At 42.5% G+C, this 12335-nt stretch overlaps 1 protein-coding gene across 1 annotated transcript; it reads left to right on the forward strand.

The window, feature by feature from the left end:
- The first annotated feature begins 7200 nt into the window (after positions 1 to 7200).
- LOC117795042 (zinc finger protein 14-like) lies at positions 7201 to 12037 on the forward strand. Its single transcript, XM_034660011.1, has 3 exons — positions 7201 to 7206; positions 8764 to 8890; positions 10069 to 12037. Exons 1-3 carry the CDS (start codon positions 7201 to 7203, stop codon positions 11673 to 11675), a joined length of 1740 nt encoding a protein of 579 aa, XP_034515902.1. The 3' UTR covers positions 11676 to 12037.
- The last annotated feature ends 298 nt before the right edge of the window (positions 12038 to 12335 follow it).

Consider the following 12335-nt stretch of genomic DNA (forward strand, 5'->3'; position numbering starts at 1 on the left):
AGGATAGTTCTATTTTTAACTTTTTAAGGAACCTCCGTGTGGCTGCACCAGTTTAGACTCCCACCAGCAGCATAAGAGGGCTCCCCTTCTCCACATCCTTGCCAGCACTTGTTGTTTCCTGTGTTAATTTTAGCCATTCTGACAGGTATGAGGTGGTATCTCATTATAGTTTTGATTTGTATTTCCTTGATGACGAGTGATGTTGAGCATTTCTTCATGTGTCTGTTAGCCATCTGTATGCCTTCTTTGGAAAAATGTCCATTCTTCTGCCCATTTTTTAAACTGGATTATTTTCTGGGTGCTGAGTTTTATAAGTTCCCTATATACTTTGGATGCTAACCCTTTATCAGATATATCATTTGCAAGTATCTTTTCCTATTCCAGAGGTTGCCTGTTAATTTTGTTGACTGTTTCCTTTGCTGTGCAGAAGCATTTTATCTTAATGAATTTCCAGTAGTTTAGTTTTGCTTGTGTTTCCCTTGCCTCAGGAGACGTATCTAGTAAAAAGTTGTGCGGCTGAGGTAAAAAAAGGTTGCTCCCTGTGTTCTCCAATAGGATTTTGATGGTTTCCTGTCTCACATTTAGGTCTTTCATGCATTTTGACTTTATTTTTGTGTATGGTCTAAGAAAGTCACTTGGTTTCAGTCTTCTGCATGTGCCTGTCCAGTTCTCCCAACACCATTTATTGAAGAGGCTGTCTTTTTTTCCGTTGGATATTCTTTCCTGCTTTGTTGAGGATTAGTTGACCAGAGAGCTGTGGGTTCATTTCTGGGTTTTCTGTTCTGTTCAATTGATCTATGTGTCTGTTTTTGTGCCAGTACCATGCTGTTGTGATGACTACTGCTTTGCAATATAGCTTAAAGTCGAATTGTGATGCCTCCAGCTTTTCTTTTCTTTTTCAGGATTGCTTTGGCTATTCGGGGTCTTTTGTGGTTCCATACACATTTTAGCACTGTTTGTTCCAGCTCTGTGAAAAATGCTGGTGGTATTTTAATAGGAAATGCATTAAATGTATAGATTGCTTTGGGTAGTATAGACATTTTAGCAATGTCTGTTCTTCCAGTCCATGTTCCCTTTCTTTGTGTCATCTTCTATTTCTTACATCACTGTTTTGTAGTTTTCAGAGTATAGATCTTTTACCTCTTTGGTTAGGTTTATTCCTCAGTATCTTATGGTTTTGGGTGTAATTGTAAATGGGATACATTCCTTGATTTCTCTTACCGATGCTTCATTATTGGTGGATAGAAATGCAATAGATTTCTGTACATTGATTTTGTTTCCTTCAATTTTACTGAATTCATATGTTAGTTCTAGCAATTTTTTGGTGGATTTTTTGGTGTTTTCTATATAGAGTTATCATGTCATCTACAAATAGTGAAAAATTTACTTCTTTCTTGCTGATTTGGATGCCTTTTATTTCTTTTTGATGTCTAACTGCTAAGGCTAGAACTTCCAGTACTATGTTAAATAACGGTGAGTGTAGACATCTCTGTCTTATTCCCAACTGTAAAGGAAAAGCTCTCAGACTTTTCTCATTGAGGATGATGTTACCTGTGGGCTTTTCATATATGGCCTTTATTATGTTGAGGTATGTTCCCTCTAGCCCTACTTTGTTGAGGGATTTTACCTTGAATGAATGCTGTATTTTGTCAAATGCTTTTTCTCCATCTATTGAGAGGATCCTATGTTTCTTATCCTTTCTTTTATGATTGTGGTGGATCACGTTGATTGATTTGCAAATATTGAGCCGCTCTTACAGCCGAGGAACATGGAGTTATTCTTAGAAAATATATTGTAAGCACTAAGGGACGACTGTGGAACAGCTGAAGCATCAGCAGCATTCCTGTTCTCGGCCTGTTGAATGCAATGGCCCTGTAGGAGCAGGACCCCACACTCCCCAGGGATAGGGCATATGTTAGGAGCTAGGAAAGAATGTAACCTTCAGTCCTCCCTTTCTGCACCTGGTGATTGCTAGCCCAAACATCCCGCTCCTCCCTTATCCCATGACTCCCTGTGTGCCTGCACATAGGGGAGAATGCAAGTCTGCTTCAAGATACTTACCATCCCTTTGTACTTCTTTCCCACACTTTGGTGCATCTGTCCTTGCTTTTCTGATAAAAAAACAAAAGCCGCGTGCAGAATTCAGCTGCTTCTACTCTCCCTTGCAGAGGCAGCCCTGCACAGCTGCTCACATTGGGGTCTGAGAACTTTATTTCAGTGTGCGATGACACAGGAATGAATCCTACTTGATTGCAATGAATGATTCTTTTAGCATACTGTTGGATTTGATTTACTAGTATTTGTTAAAAATTTTTGTATCCTTGTTCATCAGGGTTATTGGCCTGTAGTTCTTTTTTAGTGGAATCTTTGTTTGGGGAATCAGGGTAATGTGGGTCTTGTAGAATGAGTTAGGAGCTTCTTCCTTCCATTTCTATTTGTTGGACTAATTTGGGAAGAATAGATATTAACTCTTCTTTAAATGTTTGAGAATTCGGGGCGCCTGGGTGGCACAGCGGTTAAGCGTCTGCCTTCGGCTCAGGGCGTGATCTCGGCATTATGGGATCGAGCCCCAACATCAGGCTCTTCGGCTATGAGCCTGCTTCTTCCTCTCCCACTCCCCCTGCTTGTGTTCCCTCTCTCGCTGGCTGTCTCTATTTCTGTCGAATAAATAAATAAAGATCTTTAAAAAAAAAAATGTTTGAGAATTCACCTGGGAAGCCACCCGGCCCTGGACTTTTGTTTATTGCGAGATTTTTTACTAATGATTCCATTTCTTTGCTGGTTATGGGTCTGTTCAAATTTTCTATTTCTTTCCTGCTTCAGTTTTGGTAGTTTATATATTTCTAGGAATTTACCTATTTCTTCCAGATTGTCCAATTTGGTGGCATTTAATTTGTCATAATAGTCTCTTATAATTGTATTTCTGTGGTGTGAGTTGTTACTTCTTTTTTTCTCATTTGTGATTTTATTTGAGTCCTTTCTCTTTTCTTTTTGATTAGTCTGGCTAGGGGTTTATCAATTTTATTAGTTTTTTTTCAGAGAACCAGCTCCTGGTTTCATTGATCTGTTCCACTGTTTTTTGTTTTTTTGTTTTTAGTTCTGTATCATTTATTTCTGCTCTGGTAGTTATTATTTCCCTTCCTTTGCTAGCTTTAGGCTTCGTTTGTAGCTCTTTTTCTAGCTTCTTTAGGTGTAAGATTAGGCTGTTTTTCTCTGAGATTTTTGTTTCTTGAGGTAGGCCTGTATTGCTAGAGACTTCCCTCTTACGACCACTTTTGCTGCATCCCAGCGGTTTTGGGCTGTTGTGTTTTTGTTTTGTTTCCATGTGTTTTTTATATTTCTTCTTTAATTTACTGGTTGACCCATTCATTCTTTAGTAAAATGTTCTTTTTAAAGATTTTATTTATTTGTCAGAGAGAGCACAAGCAGGCGGAGCAGCAGGCAGAGGGAGAAGCAGGCTCCCTGCTGAGCAAGGAAGCCCTGCGCAAGACACAATCCCAGGACCCTGGGATCATGACCTGAGCTGAAGGCAGATACTTAAGGGACTCAGCCACCCAGGCTCCCTAGTAGGATGTTCTTTAACCTCCATGTATTTGTGGTCTTCCAAATTTTTTTCTTGTGGCTGACTTCAAGTTTCATAGTGTTGTGTTCTTAAAACATGCATGGGGGGCGCCTGGGTGGCATGGGGCGCCTGGGTGGCACAGCGGTTAAGCGTCTGCCTTCGGCTCAGGGCGTGATCCCAGCGTTATGGGATCGAGCCCCACATCAGGCTCCTCTGCTATGAGCCTGCTTCTTCCTCTCCCACTCCCCCTGCTTGTGTTCCCTCTCTCGCTGGCTGTCTCTATCTCTGTCAAATAAATAAATAAAATNCAAATTTTTTTCTTGTGGCTGACTTCAAGTTTCATAGTGTTGTGTTCTTAAAACATGCATGGTATGATCTCAGTCTTATTTGTAATTGTTGAGGCCTGATATGTGAGCCAGTGTGTGACCTGCTCTGGAGAACGTTCCATGTGCACTCGAAAGGAATATGTACTCTGCTACTTTAGGATGAAATGTTCTGAATATCTGTTAAGTCCATCTGGTCCAGTGTTGCATTCAAAGCCATTGTTTCCTTGTTGATTTTCTGCTTAGATGATCTGTCCATTTCTGTAAGTGGGGTGTTAAAGTCCCCTGCTATTTTTGTATTATTATCAATGAGTTCCTTTATATTTGTTATTGTTTTATATATTTAGATGCTCCCAAGTTGAGGGCATGAATATTTACAATTGCTAGATCTTCTTGCTGGGTATTCCCCTTTATTATGATATAGTGCCCTTCCTTGTCTCTTGTTACAGTCTTTTGTTTAAAATCTAGTTTGATATAGGTGTTGCTACTCTGGCTTTCTTTTGATGTCGTTAGCATGATAAATGTTTCTCCAAAGTCTCTCAACTTTCAATCTGCAGGTCTCTAGGTCTAAAATTAATCTCTTATAGGCAGCATTCAGGGTTTTGTTTTTTTAAGCCATTCTGACACCCTGTCTTTTGATTGGAGCATTTAGTCCACTTATGTTCAGCGTAATTATTGATAGATATGTATTTAATGCCATTTTATTACTTGTTTTATCTTTGTTTCTGGAGATTTTTCTCTGTTCCTTTCTAGTCTTTGTTATTTTGGGTCTTTTTTTCTCCACTCAACAACTCCCCTTTAATATTTCTTGCAGGGCTCATTTAGTGGTCATGAACTCCTTTAGTTTTTGTTTGTCTGGCAAAGTCTTTCTCTCTCCTATTCTGAATGATAGCCTTGCTGGATAGAGTAGTCTGGGCTGCAGATTGTTGCCATTCAGCACGTTGAATATATCATGCCACTTTCTTCTGGCTTGCCAAGTTTCTGTGGAGAGATCAGCTGCTATCCTTATATGTCTTCCCTTATTGTTAGGGACTTCCTTCGTCTTGCTGCTTTAAGGATTTTTTTTTTTATCACTGTATTTTACAAACTTAAAAATATGTCTTGGTGTTAGCCTACTTCTGTTGATTTTTATGGGAGTTCTCTTTACCTTCTGGATTTGTATGTCTATTTCCTTACCCATCTTAGGGAAGTTTTCAGCTATTATTTTTTCACATAAATTTTCTCCCCTTTTTCTCTCTCTCCTGAGACTCCTATGATATGTTTGATGGAGTCACTGAGTTCCCTAAGTCTCTTTTCATGACCTCTCTTTCTCTATTTTGCACAGCTTCGTTATTTTGCAGAATTTTATCTTCTAGGTCAGTTATTCATTCCTCTGCTTCTTCCATCTTTGGTCATTACATCCACTTGGTTTCAAATCTCACATATAGCATTTTTTTATTTCAGCCTGACTAGTTTTTAGCTCTTTTATATCTGTGGTATCTCCCTGATGTCTTCCATGCTTTTCTCAAGCCCAGCTAGTATCATTATGATTGTTTCAAATTCAGCATCAAGCATATTACTTATATCTGTTTCAGTTAGATCCCTGGCTGTGACCTTTTCTTGTTCTTTTTTGGGGAGATGAATTCCTCTGTATTGGCATTTGGTCTAGGGGTCTGTCTTCTTCTGTGTATTAGGAAAGCCTGTAATCTGGGGCGCCTGGGTGGCTCAGTTGTTAAGCGTCTGCCTTTGGCTCAGGGCGTGATCCCAGAGTCCTGGGATCGAGCCCTGCATCAGGCTCCTCCCCTGGGAGCCTGCTTCTTCCTCTCCCACTTCCCCTGCTTGTGTTCCCTCTGTTGCTGGCTCTCTCTCTGTGTCAAATAAATAAATAAAATGGAAGGGAGGAAGGAAGGGAGGAAGGAAAGAAGGAGGGAGGGAGGAAGGAAAGAAAGCCTGTAATCTTTCCTGCTCCTGAGAGTAATGGCTTTATGAAGAGGTCATATAATGTTTAGGGCCTGGTACTTCGGAAATTGTCTCTGGTATGTGCTGCGTTCACTCACTGTTGTGTTTTGGTTGCTCTGTTCCTCAGTTCAGTCATCTGCAGAGGTTGTCTTTGCCTGCAGTGGGGCAGTTTGGACCTTTGCCAGAGTTGGGTGAGATTTAACTAGGTGTGCTCTGGTTTGCTTGTTAAATGAGACCTGGTGCTATTTCCACTAGGACTGAAGCTTTGCAGAAATTATTGTCAGCAGACATAGTGTGTGTGTGTGTGGGGGGGGTTGCACTGGTCTTCTGGGGAAGGGGCCTGCTGTGCTGGTCCTTATGCATACTTGTTTGACAAAAGCAGTATCCGCAGAGTGCAGGGAGGCAAGACTTGGTGTAAGCAGGTTAGGCAGTCAATGTTGGTGCTGTGCCATTTACTGAAGTTGGTTTATGCCGAGGGGCAGGGTAGAGAAATGGCACCAGCCACCTCCTTTGTCCCCTGAGAGGGGAGTTCGTGCTTGCTGCTCTCAGGGAATCCCTCCTAGAAGAGCAATTTCCCCTCACGTATCCTAGGTGTTTTTCAGATTTCTGTTCTCAAACCGTGTCCATGTTGACTGTCTGTCTGGAGTAGTGCAATGCACTTTGGGCTCTACACCCAGCCACGTTGTCTTTTAAAACTCCAAGCTTCAGGGACCTGGTGTGCTGGGGACCTGTGCTCGTCTTCTGGGAAAGGATCTCACTGTGCTGGGATTGATGCTGTTTGATCCAGAAGGGCAGCTGCATCAAATCACAGGGGTATGGGATTATGAGCAAGCAGGCTAAACAGCCAGTGTCGGGCTTAGCTGCCCTCAGCAGGTGTCTCTGCTCCTATGCTAAGGGGTGGGGGAGGGACATGGCACCTGCAGGCTCTTTTGTGCCCTGAGAGGCAGTTCTGTGAACGTCACCACTCACAGATGCACTTCAAGAAGAGTGAACCGTCTCTCCCTGTGCCCATTAGATGATCTTCAGATCACGCTGTCCACCCTGGGACTGTTTGCATGCCTTCGGTGCAGGAGTAGGGCAGTGCCCTTAGGGCTCTATCCCAGTCAAGCCTGCCAATTTCTTTAACTCCAGCCTTTGACCTGCACTGGTTGCAAAAACTCACGGAAATCAGCCCCTCTCGTTTTCCCAGCCAATAGCTGTGGGGAAGTGTTCTCCTTGTACATTCCCATGTGTTCCTGTCTTACCTTTCTCTGCAACCATGGCTCCCTTTCCTCTGTAGCACCTGTGATCGTTTCCCCTAAACCACGCCTCCACACCTCCTACTGTCCTTAGTGTGGCCTCTTTCCTCCCTCTAGTTGTGCAGTTTGTTCTGTCAGCATGCAGGTGAATTTCTTGGGTATTCAATGATTTGATACTATCTAGCTGTGCTCTAGAGATGAGGCAAGACTGGAATCCTCCTACTATGTTGTCATCTAAGCTCCCCGCCTCAACTGCTATCAGTTTAAAGAATTTTCTTAGTATTTTCTTATGAGGTGCTTCTCCTGGAAAAAAAAATTCTCGGATTTGTTTATCTGGAAATGTGTTCATTTTGCCTTCACTTTTAAAAGAAGCTTTTGGGATATAGATCCTTTATTGGCAGTTGCTCATTCTCTCAGCACTCCAAATACGTTACCCCATTACCTTTGACCTCCACTGTCTCTGCTAAGAACCAGCTCTTGTCTTATTGTGGTTCCCTTTAGTTGACAGGTTTCTCTCTTGCTGCTTTCATGATTTCTCCTCATGTCTGGTTTCCACAATTTTCACTATGATGTATCGGTTTGTGGATCTCTTTGTGGTTTTATTCTGTGGAGTCCATTGAGTATCTGGATGTGTAGCTGATTTTCAACAAATTTAGGACGTTTTTAGTCATTATTTCTTGAGTATTTGTTCTGTTCCTTCCGCACCCATTCTCGTACAGCCAGCATGTGTGTGTTGGTACACTAAACAGTACCGTGCATTTCTTCTGTCTTCATTTTTATTCTCTCTGTTCTTCAGATTGCATAACCAGTCTGTCTTCACGTTCACTAATTCTTTATCTTGGCAGTTTCAATCTGCTGCTAGCCTCTGTGGTGAATTACTTTATAACGCAGGGAGTCGATGGTGCTCTGTGTCAGGAGTCTCCAAGACCAACCTCAGGTGTGAAGACTCACTACAAGGGCTCACAGAAATATTTGTTCCACTGAAGGACTTATTTCAGAAAAGCTGTTATACGCAGTGCTCCAGTTAACTACAAGGAAAGGGTCTGTATTAAAATTAGTGAATAGAAAAGAACATGAAGCAGAATCCAGGAGAAACCAGGATCAAGCTCCAAGTCATCCCTTCTCAATGCAACTGTACAAACAGAGCTTAATGTCTGACAACTTTTATGAAATACTTCTAGCCAGGGGCACTCACCCAGGTGTTGGACTGTGGGATTTTCATTGAGGGTTAATCATGGGCACTTCTGTGTGACTGGTCTTAGCTTCTCAGCATCCAGCTCCTCTGGAAGTCTGATACAGTGTGTCCCATGGCCCAAGGCCCCAACTATATACACAGACACTCGTATCAGTCCATGTATTCTGAGGGCTTGCAGATTTCCTCCCAGAAGTGGGTCAAGGGCCAGTCCTAAAGAGTATTCAGGGTTTGGACAATTGATATCTGTTACTCTTTTTCTGCATACTTTCCAACAGAGTATTTATTTCACGTGCATGGCTTATCTCTCTGGGTCCTGCTGACAGGAGTAAGACGAGAGTGGTCATGGTAAATACTGCATTAAGACTGGCTCCTCACTGGTGCAGGTAAGCCTGTTAGAGTCAAAGCATATATAGTGAGTTCAGAGGATCTGATTTGAACTTCCAATGAATTTAGTTCCCCAGTGCTTTCAGACTCACCCTTCCTCCTGCACACATTCATTTGTTTCAGGACTCGGTGGTCTTTGAGGATGTGGCTGTGGACTTCACTCTGGATGAGTGGGCTTTGCTGGATTCTATGCAGAAGAACCTCTACAGGGATGTGATGCTGGAAACTTTCCAGAACCTGGTCTCAGTGGGTAAGGATGGCTTCAGGCCTTCACTTAGTCATTTAGTAAATAAGCATCTCTTGTCAGTGTTTTTCCACAATTTGAAATGTGTTAAAGGAATATACTGGTATTCCTGATATGGTCACAGCCATCACGGACCTACAACCTAATAATGTCTCCATGACATTGGAAATGTATGCATTAAACTGAGGTTTTATTTTTGTCTTGGTTCAAAGACTTGAAGCTCCTTTGGCTTCAGTAATGGGGGATTGGCTGCATGTGTTGTTCTGGTTCACAGAGAGGTTTCTTGGAAAATTTGTGATAGTCGTTAGTAAATTGCCTACCATTTTGACCCCTCCTGCCTGCCATTGATAAAGTCCTGAAAGCACTAAAGTCCTCCAAGGCTTTCTTTACTCATAAGTTCCTTCTTCCTTTAATATGTTCATTCACCTTTTTGTTTCAGATTATGAAACACTGTTTAAAGCCAGTGGGTTGGTTTCTCAACAGGATAGGCATGAGGAAAAAAAACCTAATGAACAGAAAATGGAAAAATTCACAAGAAATCATTCTTGTGCCTACATTTTAGAAAAAAATTGGGAAGACCATAGCATCGAAGATTGCCATGGAAACCATTCAAGACACCTGAGGTGAGTTGTATTCACCAGATAAAGCAGCACTAATCCCAGGACAGAGTTTTGGTATGTCATGAAATTTTAAAAAACAAACAAAAAAAACCCCCAGGTCCAAATCTGTTTGAGAGAGCACAAACGGTAGGGGTAGTGGAGGGACAGAGGGAGAGGGAGAAGCAGACGCCCCGCTGAGCAAGGAGCCCGGTGCAGGGCTGGATCCCAGGACCCTGAGATCATGACCCGAGCTGAAGGCAGACGCTTAACTGACTGAGACACCCACGTGCCCCCAAATCTATTTAGAATTCTAAGAAAGTTTTTAAAAACTTGACTGAGACATTTCATGTTTGAAGCATAATTCAGTTAGTCTTCTAGGAAGACCCCACACATGATAAACAGTATGAACAGTGAACATGATAGAGGTCACTTCTAGGGCATTTAGTTAACTCTAAGACAATCCACAGAGGGTAGAAAAATTTCCTGTATACTAAAATGCAGTTAGTCATCTGGTTCTAATACTTACTAGTTGCTAATAACAAGTCATTAATAAACATAACATGGATAAAGTGTTTAACTTTTAACAGAAATCCTGTGACAGATTCTGTGAAAGTAATGAAAGAAATCAACACAGAGAAACATGCAGCCAGTTTCCCCATTTTAATTTCTGCAAGAATATTTCTACTGGAGTAAAACTCTATGAATGCACCAAGTGTGGGAGAGGCTTCATGCATCTTTCTTCCCTTAAGAGGCACGTGAGATCTCACTGTGGACAAAAACCACATCCGTGTCAGGCATGCAAGCAGGCTTGCATTTGTCATGCACACCTACGAACTCACACTGGACAGAAGCCCTATGGATGTAAATTATGTGGGAAAACCTTTCCTTATTTCTACTCCCTCACCCAACATATCAGGATTCACACTCCAGAGAAAAACTATGAATGTAAGCAGTGTGGGAAAACCTTGCACGAGTTCTCCAGTCTTATTAGACATGCGAAAACTCACACCAGGGAAAAGCCATATAAGTGTAAGGAATGTGGGAAAGCTTTCATTTATCCCTCAATCTTTCAAAGACACATGGTAACACACACTGGGGAGAGGCCCTATGAACGTAAGTTATGTGGAAAAGCCTTCCACCATTCTTACTCCCTCACTCAACATATGAAGATTCACACTTCAGAGAAAACCTATGAATGCAAGCAGTGCAGACAAGCCTTCAGTCAGTTCTCCAGTTTTACTGGGCATGTGCGAACTCACACTGGAGAAAAGCCATACAACTGTAAGGAATGTGGGAAAGTCTTTATTTATCCCTCAGTCTTTCAAAGGCACATGATAACACACTCTGGGGAGAAACCCTATGAATGTAAGTTATGTGGGAAAACGTTTCGACATCCCTACTCCCTCGCTCAACATAAAAAGAGTCACACCGCAGAGAAAACCTACAAATGCAAGCAGTGCAGCACAGCCTTCCATGAGTTCGCTAGTCTTACTAGACACGAGAGAACCCACACTGGGGAGAAGCCATATAAGTGTAAGGAATGTGGGAAAGCCTTCACTTATCCCTCCACCTTTCAAAGACACATGATAACACACATTGGAGAGAAGCCCTATAAGTGCAAACAGTGTGGGAAAACCTTCAGTTATCCCCAGTCTTTCCAGCGACATGAAAAGACTCACACTGGAGAGAAGCCCTATAAATGCACAGAATGTGGGAAAGCCTTCAGTTGGCCTGAAACCTTCCGTGTACATGTGAGGACACACACTGGGGAGAAGCTACACAACTGTGAGCATTGTGGGAAAGCCTTCAGTTCCCCCAAGTCCTTCCAGGGCCATGTGCGGACCCACACTGGAGAGAAACCTTACGAGTGTAAACAGTGTGGAAAAGCCTTCAGTTGGCCCTCAACCTTTCGAGAACATGTGAGAATTCACAATGAAGAGAAACTATATAAATGTGAGAATTGTGGGAGAGCCTTCACTTCTTCCAGATCCTTCCAAGGCCACATGCGGACCCACACTGGAGAGAAGCCTTATGAATGTGCACAATGTGGGAAAGCCTTCAGTTGGTCCTCGTCCTTACAAAAGCACGTGAGGACGCACACTGGAGAGAAACCACATACATGTAAACACTGTGGGAAAGCCTTCAAGTGGCCCTCGTCCTTCCGAAACCATGTGAGGACGCACACTGGGTAGTGGCTCCAGAAATGCTGGAGCATTTGAAAAATTTTAGTGAGGTTATGCTTTCTGTAGAAGAGCTCCATAATTGTAAGTAATGTTGGAAATCTTGCACTAATCCATGTATAGTACTCCAGGAAGGAGTATGGACGTTATAAATATGGTGTGGTGTTTGTCATTGCCTCATTTAAAAATGGGTCTCTAAGTAGTGAACTTCCAGTTCTTTCACATATAAGTGTTCATGTGAGAAGTGATTCTCTAAATCCTCCCCCAGCTAGAGTGCAGAATTTCAAAAAGTGTTTTTCCCCCCCGATCTTTCAGTCAGTTTGAGCCATAGTGATTTGAAGTGTGCTTTTACTGTGACAGAAAGTTTAACTCTTACATAGTGTATTGTAGTGTAAGTGCTTGACGACGAGCGTTTGACTGCTGAGACATCCACGGCAGAGATCTCCACCTGGAATAAACGTCACTGGCTCTAGAATACAGGTGCCAGCAGAACAGCTGGATACAGAAGAAGGCCACCCCCACCAATACAGAATCAACCTGCAGAACCCTAGGCACCCCACCCTTGACCCCAACATACATTGAATACCAGGTCTGCATTCTCTCTCTACCCACAGCCTTGCTGTATGGCCCCAGGTGTGCTGCGTACTTCCCAGGACTTGTGAGTAATAAACC

The sequence above is a fragment of the Ailuropoda melanoleuca genome, chromosome 4, assembly GCF_002007445.2.
Source record: "Ailuropoda melanoleuca isolate Jingjing chromosome 4, ASM200744v2, whole genome shotgun sequence".
Classification (NCBI taxonomy): domain Eukaryota; kingdom Metazoa; phylum Chordata; class Mammalia; order Carnivora; family Ursidae; genus Ailuropoda; species Ailuropoda melanoleuca.